The sequence below is a fragment of the Fusarium musae genome, chromosome 7 (assembly GCF_019915245.1).
Source record: "Fusarium musae strain F31 chromosome 7, whole genome shotgun sequence".
Taxonomy (NCBI): Eukaryota; Fungi; Ascomycota; class Sordariomycetes; order Hypocreales; family Nectriaceae; genus Fusarium; species Fusarium musae.
The window spans coordinates 1,612,321-1,638,280 of NC_058393.1; the positions used below are offsets into that span (position 1 = coordinate 1,612,321).

At 49.6% G+C, this 25,960-nt stretch overlaps 8 protein-coding genes across 8 annotated transcripts; 6 read left to right on the forward strand and 2 right to left on the reverse strand.

The window, feature by feature from the left end:
- Positions 1-128: 128 nt before the first annotated feature.
- Positions 129-2,928, forward strand: J7337_009686 (uncharacterized protein; the record flags this gene model as incomplete). Its single annotated transcript, XM_044827281.1, has 3 exons — positions 129-2,408; positions 2,456-2,752; positions 2,860-2,928. The coding sequence occupies 3 exons, from the start codon at positions 129-131 to the stop codon at positions 2,926-2,928; spliced, it is 2,646 nt and encodes an 881-aa protein (XP_044677875.1).
- A 716-nt stretch (positions 2,929-3,644) lies between these two features.
- J7337_009687 (uncharacterized protein) lies at positions 3,645-6,944 on the forward strand (the record flags this gene model as incomplete). The annotated part of the gene is made up of 5 exons (XM_044827282.1): positions 3,645-3,843; positions 3,892-4,461; positions 4,513-4,564; positions 4,616-6,813; positions 6,877-6,944. The coding sequence occupies 5 exons, from the start codon at positions 3,645-3,647 to the stop codon at positions 6,942-6,944; spliced, it is 3,087 nt and encodes a 1,028-aa protein (XP_044677876.1).
- A 2,443-nt stretch (positions 6,945-9,387) lies between these two features.
- Positions 9,388-10,962, forward strand: J7337_009688 (uncharacterized protein; the record flags this gene model as incomplete). The annotated part of the gene is made up of 2 exons (XM_044827283.1): positions 9,388-9,980; positions 10,026-10,962. 2 exons carry the CDS (start codon positions 9,388-9,390, stop codon positions 10,960-10,962), a joined length of 1,530 nt encoding a protein of 509 aa, XP_044677877.1.
- A 244-nt stretch (positions 10,963-11,206) lies between these two features.
- J7337_009689 (uncharacterized protein) lies at positions 11,207-12,358 on the reverse strand (the record flags this gene model as incomplete). Its single annotated transcript, XM_044827284.1, has 1 exon — positions 11,207-12,358. One exon carries the CDS (start codon positions 12,356-12,358, stop codon positions 11,207-11,209), a length of 1,152 nt encoding a protein of 383 aa, XP_044677878.1.
- A 372-nt stretch (positions 12,359-12,730) lies between these two features.
- Positions 12,731-15,314, forward strand: J7337_009690 (uncharacterized protein; the record flags this gene model as incomplete). Its single annotated transcript, XM_044827285.1, has 3 exons — positions 12,731-12,753; positions 12,813-15,150; positions 15,207-15,314. The coding sequence occupies 3 exons, from the start codon at positions 12,731-12,733 to the stop codon at positions 15,312-15,314; spliced, it is 2,469 nt and encodes an 822-aa protein (XP_044677879.1).
- Positions 15,315-18,837: 3,523 nt separating this feature from the next.
- Positions 18,838-19,489, forward strand: J7337_009691 (uncharacterized protein; the record flags this gene model as incomplete). The annotated part of the gene is made up of 2 exons (XM_044827286.1): positions 18,838-18,888; positions 18,944-19,489. The coding sequence occupies 2 exons, from the start codon at positions 18,838-18,840 to the stop codon at positions 19,487-19,489; spliced, it is 597 nt and encodes a 198-aa protein (XP_044677880.1).
- Positions 19,490-21,109: 1,620 nt separating this feature from the next.
- On the reverse strand, positions 21,110-22,162 carry J7337_009692 (uncharacterized protein; the record flags this gene model as incomplete). The annotated part of the gene is made up of 1 exon (XM_044827287.1): positions 21,110-22,162. One exon carries the CDS (start codon positions 22,160-22,162, stop codon positions 21,110-21,112), a length of 1,053 nt encoding a protein of 350 aa, XP_044677881.1.
- A 1,475-nt stretch (positions 22,163-23,637) lies between these two features.
- Positions 23,638-25,074, forward strand: J7337_009693 (uncharacterized protein; the record flags this gene model as incomplete). The annotated part of the gene is made up of 3 exons (XM_044827288.1): positions 23,638-23,648; positions 23,718-24,839; positions 24,888-25,074. The coding sequence occupies 3 exons, from the start codon at positions 23,638-23,640 to the stop codon at positions 25,072-25,074; spliced, it is 1,320 nt and encodes a 439-aa protein (XP_044677882.1).
- Between the last annotated feature and the right edge of the window lie 886 nt (positions 25,075-25,960).

Genomic DNA, 25,960 nt, shown 5'->3' on the forward strand with positions numbered 1-25,960 from the left:
ACCAGGACAGCCCAGGCGGGAGCCTTAGTCGCCTTCTCCAACTGACAAGAGCATTGCTCCAAATTATCCCTACATATCCCCGGTTGACTAATGACCTGGCACCTATATGCTTAGTCGCCTCAGATATCATGGAGGATTCCTGTAACATTGGTACTCCCGAAATTGCTTCCAAAAGCAAACAGAAACTTCTGATAGGCCACACGTTGCTCGATCTGATGCACGGAAGATTGGACACCATGATTGACAAAAGTCCGACGCATCTCGCCGCAGACAGTGTTCTTGTGATCATTCAAGCTTTGTCAAATATGATCAACATAGCTCTCCAGGGTGATCACGCAGCTGCAACTCTCATGTTGGAACGGCACCGCACAGATTTTCCAGCAGTGCCTCTCAGATACACTGCTGAAGCGATTTCCTATGAATACCGCTTTCAATTCTTGATCAAACTAATCAAGTCAAGTCAAATGCAACTTCGATTTCAAGGCATGACACAAATGTGCAAAGAGCTTGTTGGCTTCTGGAAAAAGCATTGCGACAGCAAAGCCGAAGACGGGGGCCATTATGTCGAACACATTGCGGAATACCTGATCCGGACCGGATTCATCGACTACCTACTAGGCGCCAACTGCCATCCTGAAATTATTGTTGAGGGTGCTAATATCATTGGCTTCATCATTGTGACGAGAAGGTATCGAAGGACGCATATCGATAGGTTTTGGGAAGGCATTACTTCCAGGCAAGACCCCCGTACCGCTGACGCTCTGGCTCGTATGGTCATTCAATTCGCGCACCTTTTTGACGACGACGGGGTTTTGCTTCTCTGTGAGAAGTTCCAAACTCTTCCCATAGACGCATTCACGCCCGCCATCCGAATGCTCTGGGAGGCTGTCATGAAGAACATGGCAGAAAAATGTTCGAATGGGCGTCTTCTGTTTGTCCAACCGTACAGTTTATGTATGCGTCTATTGAGGGATTCGTCTGTTTGCGCATCCGGATCGCAAGTCATGTATCCTGACATCCAACAAGCAGCAATGCAGAAATTCGTAGAGCTCCTGAGGTGCGGCCCAGATGATGAAGGGAAGCAACAGCTCTATCTTGGTTGTCTTCAAGACCTTGCAAATAAGTCTGCAACAACCCTGGGGAGCCTTTGGTGTTTGTTCATCACATTACAATCAAGGGACATGAGTCAAGAAATGCGCTGGCTAGTAGAACACCATGACCTGACAAGACTCGTAATTGAAGAGTTGGAACATGCTATTGGCGCTGGCCAGGCGGCAGGGATTCCGGCGGTTCTCTCGTGCTCTGTCAACCAACCTCGGAGAGAGTTCATTGCCAACCTTATCCAGCTTGAGCCACCGTCAATCACCGAGGACCTAGGTGTCAAACTATGGGACATGTTGGTAGGACCAATGTCCCTTTCACCAGGTGATAGGCGGGTGGGCTGGGAAATCTTGAACAGTGTCCATCGCAAGCACAAAAATGGTAATTCTTTCCTCCGAGCTTGTCTGACCTACCATCTTCCAGCCCTTTCGTCCGAATACTTCTGTGAGGGCGTGCTTGAGTTTCTAAGAATTGAGATTCTCCCACGCCTCAACGACAATCTCAGCCTTGCTCTCGATGACCCCGAAGCAGTTGCTACGAGTGGCATTGAACAATTGTGGCGCCTCATTCTTGAGGCCGAAGATGAGACTCTAGTAGATAGGGCCATACGAACTCTCGCAGTTGATGTCTATATCAACAGTCGACTTTTCAACTCTATCCCAACTCTGAGAGCACAATCTGTCCATCTGAAGCTAGCGAGTCGATGCTTAGAGCAGCTGAAAAGTGCTGCCCAGAAGTTGAGAAATGCAAGCCAAGGCACGAACAGCGATGACCAAGTCGTGGCTACCACAATTACTCTACGGCAGTCACAGCAGCAAGAAAGGATTTTCACCCGTTCGTTGAAGTTTCTCCGCTATATTCTTGAAGCCCACCAGTCGAAGCCATCCTTGGCCGCACCTGATCTACGAACACTGATCCCACAAGCCTCCCACGAGGTCCAAGGAGATCCTGCGGGCCTGAAGTATCAGTCCTTCGATGGGGACCAACAGACTGACATCAAGCCACTTGTCATTGGGAGGGCGAACACGGCAGCCTCGCTCCTCGCTAGTTTGCGGCAAGAGACTGGGTTCGAGAACTATCGGATATACTACCGAGGCCGACCATTTCTGCCGAGTGAGCAGGATATATGTAGGTCCCTAGAAGATCTATGCGTGCATGATGGCCTTATACTGGTCAGACGTGAGGAGGGTGGCCCCGCCCTCTCCAAGAGGGTCAGGCCAGGCGCTTCACCACTAGAGATTGAGATTTCCGCACACTTTGACGAGATGTGGGAGTATTTGAGCATGGATGAAGCACTGGCACAAGAGGTAAGTACCCGCACGTTGGCGATCGGGACTTCGACTGACCTTTCCAGATTTACTACTTTCTCATCAAGCTGCCCACAGATGGCCACTTCATGAGGTTGATCAGCAGTGGAACAACGTCATATAAAGATATCTTTCCCTCAGGGCAGCCGTTCAAATCTCTTTACGCTGTCCATGCGTTGGTCGAATATACTGAGACCCTCCTCCCTAGCCAACTGATGGGTTATCTCAATGGTGTGACCACTGGCACAGGGTCCGATCCTGTGATCCTTCCAGAGGCTCTCAGGACACCAATATCCTTCATCGTACAGGCAATCTCGGACGAGGACATATTCAATGGTGCTTCGGTATTCCTGCGGCTGAAGCTGGCGTCGACTTTGCTGCATGCCCTTAGGCAGTTTCTTGACAGTATGTTCACTCATTACACACGTTATTCGGCCTAACAAAGTTACAGGAATCGGCAACCTCAGATGTTCAGTACCGCCGCAGGGGCTCCCCCTTCCTGACCCAAACAGGTTGGTGAAAATGCTGTCTTATGCCATAGACTGTCCTGGTGACGTCTCTTCTCCGGTCATAGCAGGAGCGCTTGTGATCTGTCTTCGGCTGAGCATGCTTTATGACAAGTTTTGGGCTAAACTCAGCACAAACCCCGACTTTAACCAGAACCTGCATCGTCTTCTACTGATTGATTCCCGCCAGAACATGAGATCACTTTCCGCGAAACTAATTGAAGAGCTTTTTGCGGCTATGAGTATTACCACTCTCATTAGGGAGACTGACTGTGAAAATTCAGTTGTATCCCATGAGTCCTCAATAGCTGGGTATTTCTGGAAGGTCACCAGCGCCATGATCAGACAAACGACTGCATTTCCCAGCCAGAGCGAAGAACTCTTCAGGTTGGTTTATTTCCTCGTTGTGAATATCAGCGACCGGTCGCCTGGGTGTTTGAACATTGAGAAGTTTGCCTCTCAAATTAGCCAACTTCTTCTGGAGCATACTACAACCGAGGCAAGCTTAGTCACTCTTGTCATAACGATATTGAGCAAGACAGCTGACCGCATGATCATTAGACCATTGGGCCATCTAGTATAGATGATTCGCTCGCGAGAGGTCTATCCTTACTGTTGCACACTTGTCTCGAGCTAGATAACTCAGTCGCACAGTCTAAGACACTTCCTAGGTATTGTGCTGCATCTTTGAGTCCCAGAATATATGCTGACCCGGCCCAGTAACCTCGCAATGTCACTTGTTTGGAAGCACCTATACCCTCCTAAAGACCTGCAAAGTGGGCAGCCTGTGCCCAAAGTAATTCTCAACGAAGAGACTCGAGCGAAACTTTCAGATGTGTTATTCACTCTTGTGAAACACGACCAGAAGAAGATGGTGGCGGTTGTGAAAGCTCTCGAGGAACAAGTTCCATTCTTCGACGATGAAGAGGGTACGTGCTGTATTCTAGTAAAAGTGCGAATGCTGACACCAGGTTTAGACGACCACTACATCTACGATCTCAATTACCATTTCGACCGAAACAGAGCTCTTCGAGCCCCTTGTGGGTATGCTGGTCTGCTGAATTTGTCCAACACTTGTTATCTCAACTCCTTGATGACACAACTCTTCATGAACACTACGTTCAGGCGTTTCATCCTCGGCTGCCGCATCGACGATCCTGCAAACAGCCAGCAACTCCTATCATACACCCAGAAACTGTTCGGTCATATGCAGGAGAGTTATCGTCGCTTCGTCGATCCGTCAAATTTCGTCCATTCCATCAAAACATACGACGACGCATTGATCGACATTCACAATCAGATGGACGTCGACGAGTTTTACAATCTACTACTTGATCGCTGGGAGACTCAGCTTTCAGGCCATGAGGAAAAGCGGGTCATAAAATCGTTCTATGGTGGTCAGCTTGTGCAGCAAGTCAAGTCAAAAGAGTGCGAACATATCTCGGAGCGACTCGAGCCATTTTCTGCGATTCAGTGTGATATCAAGGGGAAAGGCACATTAGCAGAAAGCCTCCAGGCATATGTGGATGGCGAGGTCATGGAAGGAGGTACGCAAAGTCCTATAGTAAGAAAACAGGAGATGCTGACCGAATAACCAGACAACAAGTACAAATGCTCAACATGCGACCGACATGTTGACGCGGTGAAAAGGTATTGGCCTCCCTCCCGGCGTGATGCCTCATAGTAGCTAATTTTTCATAGGGCCTGTCTCAAAGATGTTCCCGACAATGTCATATTCCATTTGAAAAGGTTTGATTTCAACCTGCGTACCTTGCAGAGAAACAAGATCAATGATTATTTCTCCTTTCCGGATCAAATTGATATGCGACCATATACCATTGAGCATCTCAGCAACCCAACGAGCGATATCGAGGAGGACATCTTCGAACTAGTGGGTGTGCTCGTTCACGCAGGCACCGCTGAATCTGGACACTACTACTCATACATTCGCGAGCGTCCCACCTCAAGGAATCGGCCCTTGTGGGTGGAATTCAACGACGACTCAGTAATGCCATGGGACCCTGCGCAGATGGAATACTCCACGTTTGGAGGTCCGGATCACCGTCCCATGTATGATCATAATGGCATTTCATACGACAAGAATTTTAGCGCTTATATGCTGTTTTACCAGCGTTCTTCATCCTTGCGCTCGGAACAGGAAAAGGTGCCGGCCCTTGCCATTCCGGCACCCCTTCGTGTTGACGTGCCAGACCACCTTGCGGATCATCTCTCAGACGAGAATACAAATATCCTCCGCCGCCATTGTATTTACGACCCAAGCAATGTCAAGCTTGTTCAAGTTCTCTTCCGTCAGTCACATCAACACTGCAGATCCATTGGCAGCTGCGAAAAGAGTTCGAGTATCAACAGCTTCATGGCTATGCGTAGTCAAGAGCATGGACTTCAGGATCTTGCCATGCGAACGCTCATCGGTAATTTAGATCAGGTTGTCACAAGGACTAAGGACACTCCGGGTTTTCTCTCATACGAAGAGATTATCCAAGATGCAGTCACATCATGCGAGCGGTGTGCTTTTTCCTTCTATGAGTACTTCAATCAGCATCCGAGCGCTTTCCGCATGCTTTTGCAGCGTAATCCAGATCAATTAGTACGGAGCAAGATCAGGAACCTTTTCAAGGTTGCAGTCACGAAGATCTCGACGGCTTTGCCTAATGTCTACGACCCGGAGATTCGATACAAGTTGGCTCATGATGCTGACGGAGATGAGACACTCTCTGAACCTGATGCTTCCCATCGCCCCGTTATTGACGGCGTAATGCTGATATTCCAACACCTTTGGAAATTCTTTCATATTCACATTAGAGCCTGGGACGACTACTTCGGAGCTGTTCTAGACTTTGCTGATATGGGTCATCGGGAAACCGGATATGTCTTTGCCGCGAACTTTCTAGCCAGCGCTATCAGAATCATTTCTGCTGATCCGCTCCAGGAACTCAGTGGGAACTGGGCCAGAATGCTCCAAAGTGTCATTAGGCGGAACAATACTACAAAGCCTACCTCATATGTATCGATTATCAGACTAGTCAACCACTTGATGAGTCATATGAGGCCGCAAATAGGAACCGGATATGTCGAAGACGCGACAGAGCGGGTGTCACAACCAGCTGAGGCCTTCAACTGGACAACCGAAGAGGTGGATCTTGTTTACAGCAGTCCCAACGGTTCCTATACCAGCTTGTTTGTTGAAAAACTCCTGGCCCTCGATCAAGAACACGCAGGCAGCAACAATATCATCAGAATCTTGACAAAGCTGGACAGCGGTATGGATGAAAAAGTACTCGGGACCTTAAAGCTCTGTATTCGTGGTGAGACTTCGACCCAAGCCATGGATCCGTTTCTGCGGGCTTCCGTCACGTACCTCGAAAGCACAGAACAGCTCAGCAACGCCAAAGACATGATTGAGCACGTATCTATGCAAGCGAAAAGCCTTCAAAACACCGAGGGGGTGTATTTTGTTCAGCTCTTCAGAACAGCATTGGATCTCCGCCAACAGGACAGGGAATTTTGCAAGGCGATCCGCGGGTTCAGCCGTGACCTCATCCCAAGATGGGTACCTTTTCTCCTCGCAAGCCCTGAAGAACAAGTGCGCCGGAGCACACATGACTTTTTAGTTTGCGAGTTGGGTAAGATTGATGCTGATGCTACCAGTGACCACGATGTCACCGTGGATGATCAAGTCTCACTCAGACAGATGATGAAGCAGACCGGTGTTATCTGTCTCCAGTATCTCAGGGACCACCATGTGCGCAGACGGGCTCAAATGAGTCGGGAGATTGCAGACAAGTTCTTGAAGGTGATTGAGGGGTGTGCAACTACGGTGGCAACAACAGGGGATACACAGCCCGAGCTAGATGTGGAACTCCTCACATTGCAGGACGGTAGGTCACTTTCTCTGCAATTTTATCCAGTATCGCTTACCAGAAGGCTCACATGTTTCACAGATGTTTTGAATCCCTTCCGCCGGCTCATTGTTGACGAACTGGAGGAAGATGGGTCCGGTATGTTATAGTCGCTCAGCGATTCCAGCACAATCATAACAGACTTGAGGTGATGACTGACGTTGAGCAAAGACTGGGAAGGATCCTGCGGGTCATCTGAACAACTTGATGACATTGTTGAGATGAACATTCCAGGAATGAACGAAATAAACGATCTGGAGCAGATGTCATGAGGTTGGGATTATTCCCAAGGAATTCAGACGATCCACTACGGTTACTCGAAACCAGAACATTACAACGGACACGGACAAGGACGAAAAGGCGTTCAGTAGAAGATAAGTGAATTCTTATTGATGGTTTGCTTCGACTAGACCCTAGCTTAAAGAACGAGTGGGTAATGGAGGGTTTATCAGGCTCATAACATCAATGTACAGTCATGGTATCGAGGCAGAAGCGAGTGTTTCTGGGGCGAATTTGCATAGCAAGGAGTGATGGCGTCATGGAAAATAAGATGAACAGGATGAGGGAGTTATGGCTGAAACAGGGAGAGAAAGAGACGAGCTTCCAGTCTGTTCCTCACAGCCAGGACGGTATGAGACTCATCAGCTGATACATAGTCTGCCGGGTCAACGAATACACGACTACATGACATGATAGCCAGGTAGATGATCCGATAAGCCGCGGAGCATCTCCTGGTGCTCGGTAACCTTGAAATGAATTCACAGCCAGATTAGAACAGAGCTGTATCTGTTACCGCCAGATGAAGTGAGTTTGGCGCCATGTAGTTCTATGAATAGCGACTTGAGAAAAGCCTATGATTGACGGGAGACCTAAGCCGAGTGACAGACGGAGGGGGGGGGGGGGATGCGAGTTGTTGCCTATCCATTTCCGCACACAAATTGGACTGGGAGTGGGTGCTCTGAACCAAGTATTGGAGGTCTAGGTCGTGACGGTAACGACAGGCCTGGCTGGCGGCTGGCTGAAAAGCTATCTTTAGCTATCGGACCAAAATGGTGGCCAGCCTTACTTGGCACGCCAATGCTACGATGGCAATCCACAGGTATGCGAAAATTCGCAAGTTTGGAAACATGTCTCTACAGATGAAACAGCGGGTCTCTGATCTGGAGATGTGTTTCTGCTTGTCCTTGTGCGGTGGAAGCAAACGTTTCAAGCGAGATGTTTTGTTTTGTAGTTTGGTTTGTTTGATTCACGATAACTTGGAACATATTATTCACACATGTGCTCCATGCCCATATCGGGCTGCTACATTCACTGAAGGATGTCAAGGATCGAGTGTTGGTATCTACCAAGCTATCGAGATATTTTGACCCGGGAGACGGGAACTGTTGGTCCGGGGTCATACCCTGACTGCCGAGATCAGGAGCAGCGATCTTGCTGTCGAGGTTAGTGTAGAGAGGAAACGCAGGAACAGAACGTGGGAGTGGTGTTGATGGACAAGGATAAGAGACTGTTTTTAGAACAAGAAGAATATGTACATAGGTGGGTGGGTACAGATACAGTATAGTCAGCTAGATTATGGAGACGTGACCGTTGAGCTTCTCAGTATAGACATGATCAATATTAAACTATTATATGAGATATCTTAATTAATACGTACAAGTGACAGTTATTAGTCTATCCCCTGCTCGATCAAAACCTGCGAGTTCATCGTCACACTCACATTCACATGCATGCATGCATACAGCCACTCACATGCCTTGCCAGGCCGCCAACGGCCTTCTAAATTAAGTATAAGGCTAGATCTGGCCAATCACAGTCGCTTCTGTCAGCCCCGCCAGTAGCTAGAAATAGCAGCCGAGCTGCCACTAATGCACGTTAGCCGCCGAGATCCCTTGAGCTAAACCGCATTGGGCACTCACAGCGGGGCTGCATCTTGATGTACCAGTAAACCACCAAAGGTATCCATCCTCTTCGTAAAATCACCGCTTATTGCTGATCAGCTGCGAGTGATTGATGCTGCAATTCCCCTTTTTTACAACTCACGACAACAGAGCCTTACTCATCTTGGCACGCCTCCGTTTCATGTCCACCCCATGTCCACCCACATCCACCGAGGTTATCTGGCGGGCCACTCAGTGGGAGGCCACCAGGGGGAGGGGAAAAGTAACTGGATGGTGAAACATAAACAAGCTGCCTTTCGTTCTTTTTTTAGATAGAACATGTCCGGGGAAGAATAAGCTCGGACGCGGTCATCTCTTTTAATACTCTTTTCGTCCACTTGTTTCTCTCTGCTCTTGAAACTTTTCTGACGCAGGATCACGACGACGACAGGATCACAATACCATCAAGTTTGAGAGAATATCACAGCTGCTGTGCGGCTTTTTGCTCGGTTCGGTCACCTTGTTTTATCTTCCTTCTTATCTCTCTTCTTTTCGTTTCTCTCTTCTCAGTGTACCTCGTCGCCTGTTGGGTTTCCTCGTTCTTTGCCAGATCAGTTCAGGCCAGGCAGGTCAAGTCGTCCTCTTTACTGAAGCACGACCTCACAACTTCAAAATGTCGCTCAAGGATAGGATCTCGTCACCCCTCGAGGCTGGTACCTCAATCCTCGATGCTCATCACCTGCCTCCTCACCTGGCACCGGCTCTTGAGCATGTATCTTCGCGTCTGGCCCGCAAGTCGCAGCATATCACGCTTGTTGTAGCCCGTCGGGATTATCAACTCCCTTCTGTTGTGCCCCCCAAGGGTCTGCTGACCCCGACGACTCCTTCACCACTGTCTCCTGGTCTTCGCCTGAACCTCTCTCAAGGTCCTGTCTCCAGGCTCAAATCGCTGGTGAGGACTGGTTCTTCGACATCCCTGAGGTCGATGAATTCTCCGCGGAGTGCTTTGTCTTCACCAGGTCAGGTTCCCCCGCTTGAAGCGTCCAGCCCTCGGTTCAGATGGCCTCTTTCGCCATCCACACCAATATCTCCTCCTCCCATGACACCTTGTACCGCATCATCGACCACCACCGATACCATGAGCTCAATGATGAGCGCTTCGTCAGGCTTCGGTATGCGACTTATCCACACCAACGAGCTCCACCCTAGGTCCGAGAAGATCCTCAACTCAATTCTGAGCAAGACGGAGAAGAAGTTCGCGATAGGGTAAGACACCTCGGTTCTCCATAGAACATAACTAACTCGCCAAAGCACTGAGTGGCTATCACCTGCTGTCAGAGCTTCCTCTTGCGGGCTCACCAACCAGCTCATCCATAGCTCCATCATCCAGAACGAAGTCCTTTTCTGCTCCGAAGGCCTCACAGTTCTATCACTCGATAGATTGTACAGTCTCAAGAGTGCCTTGTCCAGCTATTCCAAAACGAAATCCCACCTCCGTCTCGAAGACGCCGTTGACGAACTCCGACGTATCATCCTGGCTACCAATGGTGCAAAGGTTTCGAAAACCGCCATCCTCCGATCGTATGACTGGCTGAGTGTGTCTAATTGGGCACTTGTGGACCTTGATCGCATGTATAGGCGGGCATATGGAGGACCAGAGCAGTATGGTGGTATCTCGGGTCTTACTAGCTTTGCGGAGCCAGCCATAAAACCTATCAGCGACTCGCAAGAGCGATACAAGGAAGAAGAGGCTGAGGAGGCCACGATAGGCCTGGCTGTCTGCAAAGAAAAGACGCCCTCGCCCAAGCCTCTGCTCAAACTCCAGACAAATTTCACTCCGGGGCCCATTCTGAAACCGAAGCCCAAGAAGATTCAAGTCCCAGCTCCAGTTTCGGTTCCAGCCCAAGCTCAGGCTCAAGCTCAAGCGCAAGCACCAACCCAGACCGAAGTAGAAGAGGAGGAGGACGGCGATCGCACGGCACGACCGACAGATCAACTGTATTTCACAATGCAACAATGGGAGCCACCTTCAACGATAGATCAAATCTTAACCGCCGGTCCCATCAATCGAAGCGCTTTCAGTCCCCTCACGCCGACACCGATCATGAGTCCAGCATCACCAAGATTTGGACCGTTAACGCCGCATGACTATGACGATATTTCGCCCACAACGCGAGGAGAATGGGGCTTCATGATGGCAGACAATGCCTTCCAGAGTGGCCGCAAGGCCGGAGTTGAGATCTTTTGATATTGCAGGCTTATTTGTTCTCTGTGTTTTTTATTTTTTTTTTCGGTTGCATGGCGAGCGTTTTGGCTTCAAGACACCCCTTTTGTTTGATTACGCGTATGCTTTGTTATTAGCTGGCATATTAGACCTCAGCATTATAGAGGATGGCGTATGTTTGTGGAGTAAATATGCTGAACGAAAATGGGGGGCAATAGATAGTACCATTCCTGAATATATTGAACGAATATGGGTATCATTGTCATCACTACCATCCGTACTTGCTCCCTGCCTCCTTTCGGTTATTCTTCCCCTTAGCAAAGCTATCCTCAAGAGCTTCACGCTGACTCTGTGCATTCTGTACCAACTGGCGCAAGCTGTGCTTCCCACCTCCTTGGATCGCGCGCACAGGGTTGTGAGTCTGTTCCTCTCCTGCGGCCCGAATCTCTTCGTTGTGTCTGTATTCCTTATCCATGTTAAAATTGATAACTTTCTTGGCTGCTTGGTTGCCCAGGCCATTGCGACCAAAGAGTTCTCTTCTTTGAGCGGCAGTAAGGTTTAGGTCCTCGACTACTGTATCAAGGGACTCAGAGCCTGGTAGCGTTGTTGCAGATGGACCTGCTTGCGCATGGCTGGCATAGTCGCCATATGCGCCTTCATCATAGGCCAATGAGCTTTCTGCTGTCGCAAACATTGGTTCGTAAGTTCCCGAGGAACTCTTTTCTGCAGGTTCAGAAGGCTCTTCTGTGTGCAAAGAGAACAGCGACACCTTCTTGGGAACGGCTGGCGTGGCCTCTGGTGTTGCCTCAACCGGTTTCAACGGAGCCTGTTCATCTGTGGGAGCAGGCGCTGGTTTTGCCAGCCCTGAGTTCAGTTTCTTCTTCTTCTGGGGGTTCCTTGCCACAGACAGAGGCTTGAACATCAATGGCTTGCCCACCAACTTGACCTCGTCCGCTGGTTTTTGTCCTTCAGGTATCTGTGGTTGCGTGGCAGCCTTCGGTGTCGGTAGGCTCATGCCGTCTGCATTGTCACCTGAATTGTTCAGATCGCCTCCTGCTTCTCTACTGAATCCTGGAGCTGCGCTAGTCTTGAACTGAAAGGTTGGTCTCGTTGTCGAACTGCTCGACGCCACTGACTTGGGCTTGTTCGCGTTCTTGGGAGCTGGTAGAAACGAGTTGAAACCGGAGAACCTACCACCAACGGCAGTCTTGGTCCGTTTTTCTGGAGTTTCTTCGGCTTTCGGTTTATCGTTGGCGAGCTGAGGTAGGCTGACAACGATTTTGCCAGGGTTGGATCTATCGACAACCTTTTGGAAAGGCTTCTTGGAAGATGCAGATGATTTGGGGACTGATTTGACAGGAGCTTGAACTTCGGCTTCGGAGCCTGAGCCCTCCGAGTCGGAATAGTCGACAAGGCCCATGGTGGTCGATTATTCGATTAGTTAGTTGGTGTGATAGTGAAAGTACAAAAGAATCGCGACATGAAGTTGAAAGGTTCCACTTCTAACATGAAATGCAGCCACATCTTGACGAGGCTGTGCTCCACACTCAAGGGTATGGAAGGTGAGGTCAGATAAGGTGTCAGGGTGTGTACAGTAGGTGCTCCCTAAATTACCCCACTGTTGAACTCGTGCTCTAACAGTTACAGCGATGATACAGTCCCTGCTTTAGATTCTCGGCTTCTTGACAACTCACGGTTCGGGGCAGTGTTAAACATGTTGAAGCAGTTGCTCGGCTCTCGGGAATCTCTTGACTTCACAGGGCGAAGCGATCACGTATAATTAGTCGCGACTATGTCCGTCATACAACTTGAAGAGTACGATCATGTCTTCGGTAATGGCTTTGCACAGATTCATAGGCTGACGTCGCATCCAGACTCGTCTCCTACCAGCTTCGCACAAGCTACCTCGATGAGATCGCAGACGGTGTTGGAGAGCGACTCCTAAACGTCAACGATGGCTTCATAAACTCGGCTCCTTTTAAGGCTGCTGGCTGGCGGCCGAATTCGTCCCACCACAAGCGGACACATTCACCTCCGATTCCTACTGCGATTGCCTCCGAGTACTTCCAAGCACCAAAACAGGCTGGCCTCACACTCGAAGATGGAGAAGAAGATGGCGGTATGCTCACTGCGGGCGGTTCGGATACTATGGGTCCAGGAATGGCTACCAGACGGCGCAGGCGTCGCGAGCAGATGGAGGAAGAGGACAGTAGCGACTTGAGCGATGAAAGCGATGACGACACGGACCAACGGGCTGCGCAACAGATCAAGTTTGCGAAAATGCCGGTCAGACACAGGGCGGGCTCATCACCACTACAGAACACCAACTTGAGGCAAGTCGGGGCTGTCTCACCGAGGGCGCCTCGTCGAGGCTCACAGTCTGCTTTGATAACAGTGCAGGAGAGGCCCCGGAGAGACACAGTCACCAGCAGTGAGATATCATCCGAAAACGAAACCGATATACCGACAGTCCAGAGGCATCGAGAAGCTGCTCGCGCTGCGGCAAGGGCTGCGAAGCTGCAGGCTAGAATTCTAGAGGAGCCCTCGCCCGGTATTCAACGAGCGGATACATCTCTCTTGCCAGAGGAGGAGGAAGATTCCGATGAGGCTTCCGACTTATCTGATAACTACGCCGAGAGTATCGACTCGGCATCGATTCTTGATGGCGTCGAAAACGCCATCAATGCTTCCCCCACCCGCCAGGTTGTTGGAACACCGCCCAAGAACTTCGTACGCCAGTCTACTATTCGCAAATCCAAACCACCGGCGCACCCCATTGTCCTCGGAGCATTACCACCTCCTAGGCCGATGAGCATGATCAGACCTTTGAGCGTCGCCCAGCCCAAGAGTCTGCTGTCAGCCGCCCTAAAAGCCAAGGACAAGAAATCGTCTATTCCCTTCCAGAAGTTCGCCCATTTCAGCGGGCAGGGAACGCAAGGTTCTATTGCTGTGCGTATATATGCACCTTTCTCAAAAACACCCAGCAAGCCTTTCCAGGTGCTTATCCGCCCACGTGTTCACGACGGACAAGGTGCCGAGCGGGTGGTGACGGTTGCAGACCTCATCGGCTTGAGTTTATACCGATACAATGAGGAGAAACTCGAACCTCCGTTGCCCAAGGGCAAGCTCAATATTAACTGGTGGACTCTACGTATGGTGGAAGAAGGTGGCGAAGTTGACGACGATTTCCCCCCCTTTGAAAGAACGAAGCCGTTGACATCTTTTACTACGGTTAATAATGCTGCTGCGCGCGGTGGAGGCCGCATGCGATCCAATTCAACCGCTTACGACGACTTTGCGTTGGCAGAAGCTTCAGAGGAGGAGTACCTTGAGAATAAGTCACTCACCCCACAAGAAGACGAAGAAGAAGAGCCAGCAACATCGCAGGATAGCGGCGGCGGGGTTCCTCTCACTCCTGCGGAGCCAGACGCGGACGCAACTCCTCGAGGCACTCCAGGGACGGCTATTAACCCGTTCCTTTCGGAACGTCCGCGACAAAATCCTATCGTCACAACGACATATCGGTCGAACGCCCCCCCAGCAGACATACCTCAGGCACCTGCTGCAGCTCCCAATACGTCCCGCGGGCAGCAAAAGCTGCTTCGGATTCATATCATGTCATCAGATGTCGCGCCGGGTCAAATGGTGACACTAGATGTGATGACTGATACTTACTTGGCTGAGGTGCTGGACATGGTATGCCGAAAGAGACAGCTAGATAAGGCCAACCACGTTCTTAAGCTTCCTGGATCAGGAGCGGTAGTCATGCTGGACCGGCCAGTTTCGTCCATTGGGAATGTCTCAGACTTGGAATTGTACAGGCGACGATTTGCAACAGATGGTCCGTTGACGATCACCGGCTCGCCGGGCAGTTCGTCCCCGAAGATGCTGCCTTTGGCCGAACAGGCCATGCAGAAACGCAGCAAGAAGTCACAAACGCCAATGGTCGGAAGCCATCCATTGGCGCGAGAATCGCTGAAGCAAGATGAGCTCAGCAACGCCAGCTACAAGAAGTACACTGTCTGGCGCAAACAGCCCATGCGCATCGTTGGCATGAGCGAACGCATTCTCGTGATCGACGGCGAATACATTCATATCATGCCAGCGTCTGGCGGTAAGGCATTGCATGACGGGTCAGGCAAGACAACAACAGTGCACTTTAGTAACGTGGTCGGGTGCAAAGTCCTCCGGAAACATCCCACGAATGTCAAGGTGAGAGTTTACTGTTCTTTGGGCCTTGATTACCATTCTAACAAAGCCGCGCATAGCTTGTTGTGTACAAAGCAACTGAGAGTAAACGATATGACTTTGAGGCCCGTAGTGCATTGGAAGCGGCTGAGATAGTGGAAGAGCTAAAGAAGGGCATGCCTAAATGAATGGGATCGCAGATCCGAATGCCCTTGGGTGTTAGCAAGCCGTTGACACACTCGCCAGATTCCAGACTACATAAGCACTGAAGACACAAAGACCATGGCGCAGGCAATCCACCGGAATTCCTCATTGTTTCCACACCACTTGTACGGATATGTCACTTTGTATACATAGAAGCAAATGGACTTGGGTTTACCTCTTTCGCTTGTTGGCAGAACCTCAATCCCAATGGCGATCGAAACGGCATATTTCGCTTAATAAGCCATGCCATACTTGAACGGACATTGAGCCATACTTTGATCAGTCCACGCATGTTTTGATTGCATTGAATCTCGATGAGAAGCGGTGTCGGCTACGGCGTCAGAAGCGAGGCTGAAAAAGCTGCTTGAATTATTGACAGACCATGCTCGGTATAATCTTGGCTAGCATTGGCCAAGACTGTCGAGCAAGGCAGTAGAATGTCGAAATGGCGATCCAAGGTGCCAAGCCGGGGTTATGGCAACAGGATACATATCATGGAGCACTGAAGATGAGGAGAGATGGAGTTGATGTGGAGACTTGGAGGGGGCGTGTGTGGCGTTGGGCCAAGCCGGCCACGACAGGGGAAGCTCTCAGATTGGATCAGGCCAGTAGAGAAGAGTCAAGAAGTGTTGGAGGTCCAGTGCTATCCGTGCGGAGCTGGAGAATTATGTGCAGATTCCGTCCATGTTGCGTGTACCCAGTCTCCGACTGTGCATGATGTTGCTTGAACCAGAACCGACGCTGTCCAAATCGTCAAGCAAAACAGATCAATTCTGCAGTGATACACCAATGGAACCCTTGCATCAATCGCTGATTGCTTGGTCTTTGTGTGATGTGACACCAAAATCAGGTGCTGTAGGCTAAAAAAACTGATGGCTCTTCTGGCTAGGTGTCGCGTGCCGCGCGTTCAGGTACCTGACTACCTGAGACAAAAGAGCAAAGGATGGTACTGGAAGGTTTCCCATCTATATACTTTGGTTGGTTTGGATGCGGATAGGGAATCAGGATTGTCGGGCTAATCCTGCCTGAGTCGACATGTTATTCCTGATCGAGTGCATACATACATACATACATACATACATACATACAAGTATTATGAGCCTTAGCTATTTGCTGTGATATTGCCAGCAACTAAAAAAAGAGATCGAGACAGCCAAGTGCTCCCTTGTCTGATTCTCCCCAGGTCGGGTCTTTCCACTGTCGTATTGGGGGATTGACAGTCAGTCGATCCTCTGCACTCCTTCAGACGCTCCTTTGGGCTTCTCGAACAAAATATTAGTGACTAGCGGACCTCTTAATACAGTCTCACTCCAAGTCCTCCTGGTTTCCGCGGTTCAGCTGGATAGGTACTGAAGAAGAAAGAGGCTGGGACAACCAACTCCTGAAGTGAAGGCAAAGAAACCAGGAACGCAAGGTTTCTCTCCAGGAGATAGTTCGAGGTTTGATTGGATGTCTTGGACATTGTTTCAGAGAAGTAAGCTTCCTTTTAACGCCATGCAGAGTTGGAGGGTGGCGTGTTGCATATACCAGTACCTATGTACGTACTGTACTGTATACTCCGTGAAACCGGATGCATTCGTATACAGAGCAGTCTTTTAGGTAATTCCATCCATAATTTCGATCATGTTTGAACCCAATGTCTGTCTACAGCGTCACAGTCCTTTCTGATGAATGAAGGATCAATATCACGGGAACAGTTACTGTATAAGGTCCTGGCTTATCAATGAAAAGTCCTTGTTAGTGACCCATGCAGACTGCCGTGTGTAGGGCTCGTGTTGGACCTGGTTCAACTGTAACAAGAAGAAAAGCCAGCAAACAAAGTGTGGAGCTTCCATCCCAAAAGGCCCACTGTGACGCAAATAATCACCTAAAATTACGCGATAGAGAGGTCCATTAGCATCAGCATTGGCATTGGCATTGGCAGTGAACAAAGGCGAAGACAGTGGCAGGATTGACTGCAGGATCCTGAGAAAAGGGGACAAGGCGATGCCGGCGCTTCCATCTTTTTAGACAGTGGAGGACACCAAACTAACACCCTTTGAAAGAATACTTGTAGTTAGGACTGTAGTAATATAATAAATACCTTGTGCTAAAATAGTACCTACCTAGTAGTCTTCTCAATCGTCTTACGTGGGCGTGGCTGTGGTAGAGCCGATGCTGTGGCGACCGTGGCTGACGTATCCGCAACTCAATTCAATCAGTCCCCACTTCTGTTTTTCGTCTACAACGTCAGAACAAGTCGGCTTCGTCAACTGGAGCTGGCTCTAACAGTTTTCTTGCTTTCGACCAAGGCGAATCTTGGCTCCGTCTCGTCTTGGCGCCCCCCCGGATGCATGTTTGAAGCGTGCAGTCTGCACAGTAGCTAGCTGCACTAGCCAGGACCTCTAAGGCTATAAACACGCCTGTTACAGCACATGCACGAGATCGTGATGAATGATGATGGAGGATTTGCAGTCACTGGGTACTTGCAGTACAGGATACACCTGTTGCCTCCCATTTCTTGGTTCCAGGTTCTTCATTTCGATATCCATCGCTGCTCACTTTCCTGTTTTTCTGTTACAACTCGGAGAACGGCACTGAAACCCTGGTCATGGAATATTATGCAGGTACTCATGAGCTCGAATGTCAAAAGTTGTTCGTTTCGGTAAATCTTTTACGCATTGGCCTCAACATTCGAATCGATCGGGTAACGGCCTGTCCAGGCTGCATTCATGACCTCTACCTTAGTACCTAGGTCAGTGTACCCAATACCTGAAACCCCAAGACATGCCGCGTGAGCTTGAGGCTCAGCTCTGCGCAAACGGGGTCGACCTCCGTTTGAGTACTTGCTGTATTGTTCCCGGCGGTCTCGTTTAGGGCGAGCTGAGACGTGGGATGCTGTGTTTCCTTCGCCTTGCATAACGTAAGCTAGGGGCCAGCTGAGGCCACTACATATCTGGAGGCTCTGGGTGCCGTATTCACAAAGTGTCCCAGCGGACGGCTCGGACTGGGCGAGATCTACGCTAGGTGCACAGTGTATAGTACTGGTACAGAGGCAGAGAGGCAGCAGTAGCTTGACTGACATCAATCTGAAGCACGATGCACGGATATTTGGGTATGTACATACAGATCCGTTTCTGGTTCCGTTGACTGAGCTGTTGGCTGTATCGATCGATGACCTAACTACGAATAGACGTGCCTCCACCGTTCTCCAAGCATACGAATCGCCAAGGCCCGGAGCTAGGGCGGACAGTCCGGGGAGAAGGGGGTGTGTGAATAGAAGTCATCGTCAAAGGGCCCCAGTGCAATGCAGTCAGCCAAGATGGACGGCATGGTATAGCATGGCATGGTTCGTGTCTAAGTGTCTCGGTCTGTGTCCATAAAAACGTCTTGACTTCCAGACTCTCTATTCTTTCTCTCCTTCCCTCTCATTCATCGCTGTCAGCCAATTCAAGATCAGTCCTTCGCATCCTCAAAACAACAACAAGCACTTCTCAGTCCAATCTTCTCACCAACAACACCAACATCATGAAGTACTCCGCTGTCACTCTTCTCGCTGCCCTGGCTGCCTACTCTCAGGTATGATACACTGTTCCCCCAAGTTTCGCAGACTCGCCGTGCTAACATGATACAGGCCCAGTCCATCTCCATCCCTGGCGGTGACGAGGTCTCCTCTATCATTGGCGATGTTTCCTCCCGAATTGGTGATGCTTCCTCTATCATTGAGGATGTCTCTACCCGTGTCGGTGACGAGGTCTCTTCTCGTGTCGGCGATGCCTCTTCTCGCATCAGCACCGCCACCGAGACTGGTGCTTCTACAACTGTCACTGATGCTTCCACCGCCACCGATTCCGCAGAGACCGAGAGCGAGAGTGAGACCGGATCCAACACTGTCGACACCGGTGCCCTCGCCAGCGTGACCAGCGCTCTTGCCAGTGCTTCCAGCGCCATTGACGACCAGCTTGCTTCTCTCAGCTCTGATCTCGCCACTGCTACTGGTACTGCCAGTGAGGCTATTGAGTCCAAGATCGCTGCCGCCACCTCTAAGCAGGGTGCTATCGAGAGCAGTGCTGGTGCTGCCGCCAGCAGCGCCACTGGCGACAACGCTGGTGCCATGCCTACTGCTGCCGTCGCTATGGGTGCTCTTATGGGTGGTGCTGCTCTCTTTGCCAACATGTAAAGTGGCATTTACGGAAGATTACATTAATAATGAGATAAACGGTCAAATCTTCAGGCGCCATCAGTTTAGCCAACGGAACTCTTGTATACATATATCCAACTCTGGTGAGCCAAGGATATGACAGGGTTCGGGATCTTAATTAACTAGCGTTGCACATCTGCCGTTAGTGTGATGTAAAGGGAATCTGGAACTGAGGGATGCCTATGTATGTCTGGTGCAGCCTTTGTAACGGTGACTTTTGTCAATAGCATTACTCATATGAATTGTTCTTGACCTTTGGATATCAAAATAAAGATTTTTCGTATCATAAGTTGGCCCAATGACGAATTTCTATGTTTTATGCTTTTATGTGCTCCCAATTGCGTGAATAATGCAAAGCTACATACATTTATTACCTGCTCCTTGTGGTATGTTGCAGTCTCGGATTTTCCCTTAGCTTAACCAACTCTCATCCACCCTCCATAAGTGGCGTGAGATGTGTATAACGATTTTGCCCCAGGATTTGTGGCTTTGTGAGTGCTGTTGCGGCTAACTTCCACCTATATCATGTAAGATAAAACTGACCGTCTTGTAACGGATATTGGACCTTTTCACTTCAACTTTCAGTTACTCTCACTTGAGGTTGTTCTCGAAGTCGATAACTTGCAGTGTAGCCACCCACATGAACGGCATAACTACATACAAACCCAGCAGGAAAATTTTCTAGCAAGCAGACTTTCTTGACGACGTTGATCTCCTGGACTCAAATGGCGGGAATAAGGGTGACATCCGCATTCCAGCCATGATAATACAATTATTCCTCATCCCTGGTGGCTGATACGAAGGAAAGTTCACTCTTTTGTGCTCATCTCAGTCAGTATGATTATATGGTCGCCTCCCTAATTCCAACCTCACCTGAGCTACACCGGTTATTAATGTAGTAGCCCAGCTCAGTGCATGGTCAGAACATACACCTATAAGACAACCAATAACGTCCCATCTTCGGCAAAAGAAAAGTAAAATAGAGCCCTGTATAGGCTTCTTCATACTTGTTGTGCCGTGTTTGGGAATGATTCTAAGAGCCGAGGAGAGGAATAACATTGCAAGCATATCTCGGTGTTTTCCATCTCTGATCTTATTCCTATATGAATCTTTGCCAATGTACAGAGTAGTGGCTTGAACAAGACTTGAAGATGGCTGCTATGGGCACTGGCTGTCTCGTAAGGGGGCTTTGAAATACCTCGAGCCTAAGTTACGTCGAAGCGTATGAATGAGCAATCGCCCCTGTGCCGTGCTGAAATATGCTTCTGAATACCATCTGTATCTAATGCATTATCTCCTTTAGGACTTCCCTAACTTATCTGGACCAGGTACTTCGTATGATGGTCATATCAAAGACAGTGGCTGGTTAGCGAAGTCAGGAAATGGAACCAAAAGCTGGCGATCTGTGGTCCAAAGGATGCATGGTTAGGTATCCTATCCCCTTACATGAGTAGGTAGCTGAGCTCAGCATAATCCGCATTCGATTGTTTATCTCACACAAGCTTGCCAGGTAATGCAACTCTGACCCAGGAGAAGCATCACCATCAAATCTACTGGCTGTAGCATAACCGTGTATTGTATCCTATATTATGATTATTGTCATGTTTTAGGCCGACTCTCTGTCCATAGCTTATCGATGATCTGAAAGACAGCCGTCACACCCTTCATGGTCTCTTCCTCCACCTGTCCACCCAGCTTTTGCTGGATCTTATCTGGATGCCATCGCACACGCTCATCTCTGAGCTTAGCCACAAAAGACTTTTCTCCTATCTCTTGAGGGTTCAGTCCATTGACCAAGAACTTGCGCACATTTGGCTCATCCACGTCTTCTATACGACCGCCCTCAACCGGCCATGCAATTTCCGTAGGTCTGCCATCCCAGTTTGTCCAAGCTTTCGTGTAGTCTTCCCATCGTTGTTCCCAACGTCGACGTTCTCTGCGCTCCTCTCCACGGCGGATACTATATTCCATGTCCTCTTGGAGTTTCTGTGCGCGACGATCCTCGTTGGCTTTGCGCTTCTTCGCCTCTTCACGGCGAGCACGCTCCTCGAGCAGGCCAGCATTTGTCTTTTCCCACATCTTCTGACGTACATAGGAAGCGTACTCTTCATCTGTCATTTGCTCTAGATGACCTGTAGGCCCTACGCGCTCGTTGGGGTAGACGTGCACGGGTTGGCCATATACACTTTCCCAGTACGCAGCGCCCTCATCGTCGGCCATGGCATCGAATAGAGATTCACGAAATGCTGCGTCGGGATCTAGAGGCTCTGGTTCATGGGGGTTATTTGGTGTGGGAGAGCGATGTCGCCGACGGTGTCGGTGTCGGCGGTGACGGTCAGATGAACGCCCGTGCCTGTCGTCGTCATCGTCATAATCTCGATGCCTATGTCTGTCTCGCGATCTTCTACGAGATCTATGGTGACCCTTCAGCCGGATGCGTGAGCGCCTCGGCGTTGCGGTATCCCCTTCGTCATCTTTATCGTTGCGCTGGGCGTCGGTGTGCGCTGATGGCGCATCTGGTGACGGCTCTCTCTTGACGCCAACTGGTGATCGCGATTCGGGAGATCGACTCCTCCTTCGGCTTTTCGGCTTGTCGGGGTTGATAGAGGAAAGTATATGGCGTCTGCGAGGCGACTGCTCGGGTTCGCCCATCATGTGAGGGCCGTGTAGTTCGAAGGCATTGAGTCAGTGACGCTCTTGGCCTTCGAGTCTGAGGATTTGTAGTTGTAAAGTTGAGTTTCGATGTGGAGTCAGTTGTCGCTGGTGCACAGACCTTACTCTATATTCATATTGACTTGAATGATGGTGAGCCCAATATCCGTAGGTAAGTATAAGGTATGTACCGAAAAGCAAGTATATGCTCTACTAAAGCTCAATGGGTATGAGGGACCCTTGTAGTGAGGGTTGTTTCATCAATTGCTTAGACATGACTATATGTTAGATAATTATGTACATTAGCTTTCATGACTGTCAAAGTGAGTTACATGATCAGAACTCTAAGGGCTATCATTCCACCCAAGTAGACGACTTTATTAAGGAGCACCGTTGGAATATCTAATTGAATCACAGAAGTTCAATACTTCAAAGGTGCTATGACTTGAGACTGTGCTTGAATACAATGTCCGGTCATGTAGTACAGGGTAAGCAGATCTAACACGTTGATGAAGAAATGCTAGCCTTCGCAGCCAGTTACTCACTATCACTCAGTATCCGTACTGGGTTTTAGTATCTAACTACTTCAGTTTTGGTATGATAAGATAGAAGGGGACAAACAGATAATCACTGAAGGGTACTCCATACTCCGGACTAGTCGTGGAATCGTACCTTGATAGTCCAGCCACTATAGAACATTGGATAGGTAAGGAGGCAACTTGGAGTGAAACGTGGGCCGCCGACCACGACCGTCTCGTATTCATTCAAGGCGAAAGTTTTACACATCAAGACCCCCCATACTGATTTAGAAGACAGCGTTGCCCTCTGGGAGAAGTGATACTGATATCTTATCTCACATCGTCAATCAGTTATAGTTGACGCTATTCCAAAAAGTATCCCCCCCCCCCCTGAATTCATTGTCTCCACGGGTTGGCCTCTAGGGGGTGTTCTCAGGGTCTTTTTATCGGCAGCGGCCAATCGACAGCTAGCAAACCGTCGCAGGGCTGGTATTGATGGACCCAATCTACTACCTACCTTACTTAAGGTATCCATTTCAAACAGTGAGCCCAGGTGTCCAGTGGAGGCTGACTGACTCCCACTGACTGATGAGCGAGGCCCTCAGATAAATTTGTTCGATACCCAATACCAACACCAACCTCTTTCTTGTCCGCTCCGCCCTTGCGTCTTGTCTTGTCTGTCGTCGATACTGCGCTTTAATACCTCGATAAGCGCATATTCAGATCGGTACACTTGACGGAAATTAGTCAAGACTGCAACATGCGTGGGTAGTCTTCACACCGGCACCTCTTTTCCTTCTGCCCTGGCATCATTCCTTTGTGCATAACCACCCAAGAGTCAGTCAATTGACATCGCATCAACCATGGGAGGGGTACTATTACTTCTAGGCCTATGCGTAAGTGAGCCTCGCCCATTCAGCGATAAATCATTGAGACTGACGTTTAATCAAGCTAGTCATGGCGTTGGCGTACGTGCGACCGTGATCGTAGACTCATGCCATTCTCGTCAAATGCTAACGTACCTACTCACCCAACAGGTCATTCCTTGCCGGAGCGCTGCCCCTTTCAATGTCGCTTTCGCAGTCACAACTTCGATTACTCTCGAGTGTCGGTGTTGGAATATTGGTCGGGACCTCGCTTATAGTCATTATCCCCGAAGGAATCGAGGCTGCAACTGCGCCTGCGGAGGCTGCTCATATGCATCGAGTTCGAAGCCTGGTGCGCCGAACCCCCTGGAGCCACGCCGTACTTACACGTGGACTCCCCGATTCAATTGTCACAATAAGCACCGGCTCAATCGAGAAACCAAATGAAGAGTTGGACGCCGAAGCGCTTGTCGGTCGCATTATAAATGCAGCAGCGGGGAATGGCCGAGTCAAGCGCGCAGATATTGAGGCTGCTGTTGAAGCGGCAGGTGAGGATGCTCCAGCCATCCCAGGAGCCGGCGATACCACAAAAGATAGCACTACCGACAACAAGGGATCCGAAAAGGTGGAGAGTGAAAAGGAAGGCCAACAGGGCCATGGCGAAGACCACGAAGCGGAACAGGAGCATGAACAGGAGCATGAGAAAGAGGAAGACCCTGAGCACGAGCACGAGCACGAACATGCCGTTCCCACATTTGAAATCGGCTTCTCGTTGATTCTAGGATTTCTGCTAATGTTCCTGATCGATCGCCTTCCGCGCCATGCGACAGAGAGTCTTCACTCTACACCCCAGACCCGCCATATCAGCCTCGATAATCTCAATGGTGATTCTGCCTCCGTTGACGAAGAGGCGGATGGATTCCTGGGATCCCTGACACCCACACCGCGACGAGCGCGCAGCCTGGCAACGACCACTGGATTGGTCATCCACGCCGCCGCCGACGGAATTGCAATGGGTGCCTCGTCGACCACTTCAGATATGAAGCTTGGCTTCATTATCTTTGCGGCCATTATGATTCACAAGGCTCCTGCTGCCTTTGGCCTAACTTCGCTTCTCCTCAAGCAAGGTCTATCGAAGCGAGCTGCTCGAGGACATCTTATTGTATTCAGCTTGGCCGCACCCTTTGGTGCATTAACAACATGGACATTGATCACTCTGCTGGGTGGTGGTAAGGTTGAGAGTGATCATTGGTGGACCGGCATGCTACTCCTTTTCTCGGGTGGCACGTTTTTGTAAGTCAAGCATGTCTTTCTTGATACTCGTCACTGACACCTCGATAGATATGTTGCTATGCATGCGATGCAGGAGGATACTACACCCCATACACATGACCACGGTATCAACGGCTATGCGGACAGTAGTACCACAGCACAGCGGAAACCAAAGGGACCGCAGATGCGCGATACAGTGGCCACCATAGGTGGTATGCTGGTGCCACTTCTCACGCAATTTGGTCACCACCACTAAGTCGCAAGCACTTCATTTGTCTTGTATTCTCCTGCTGCGCATGTTGAGATTTTAGGACGGTATGTGGTGGAATATAACAGCCATAGCCAGACTATGGGATGACATGGCGCTTTTCAAGATTTCTTTCTGTTTCGGGGCCGGCGAGCTCACTTTCGCTGCGTGGGAAGGGACCAGAATAGACACCTGAGCGGTTTTCACGGCGGCAAAAGGCGGGATGGCGGGAATGGATTTATAGTGATAGCATGGGACATGTACGGTTCCTTGGGTTGCAATAGCCGCACAAATAGTATTTTTGAGATATGTTACGGGCGTTCTTGACTATGGCTGCACAGTATCACTATCACATCTCAAGGCCAAATTCTTTATACAGGGCTGTATCCTTGTATCACTTAATCACTGCCAGCAACTCTGGATATATCAGCTAGATCAGATCGCATCTGGTTTCAACGTAATCCAGCCGCAGCCAAACAGAGATATGCCAATAGTGGGTTTGGTTGTGGATCCATCTGGTTCAACCTAGGTTTCAAAGAGGAGGTCTATAAAACCAACTGAGCTCTAGGCAGGGGGGGTATAAGGACAAAACTGCTTCGCGCATAGTCACAGAAGCAGCAAAATGGCCTGATTTTTTTGTTCGAATGATACGTAGAGCATTCCAAAGCGAGAATGGACAGGGAATGCTGATGAGGTAGTTTATTAGTTGCCGTGGAGGGTGGGTTCAATTATTTAATTCTCCGCGTTTGTAGACTGGACGATCTGATATCTTTGATTATTTATTATAACAAACATCGTCTTGGAAGGCGTACGACACGAGAGAATTCACAGGAATTCGAAGAGATTGACTAACAAGACGTTGAAACAATTTAACAGTGCTTACATAGTTTAGGGA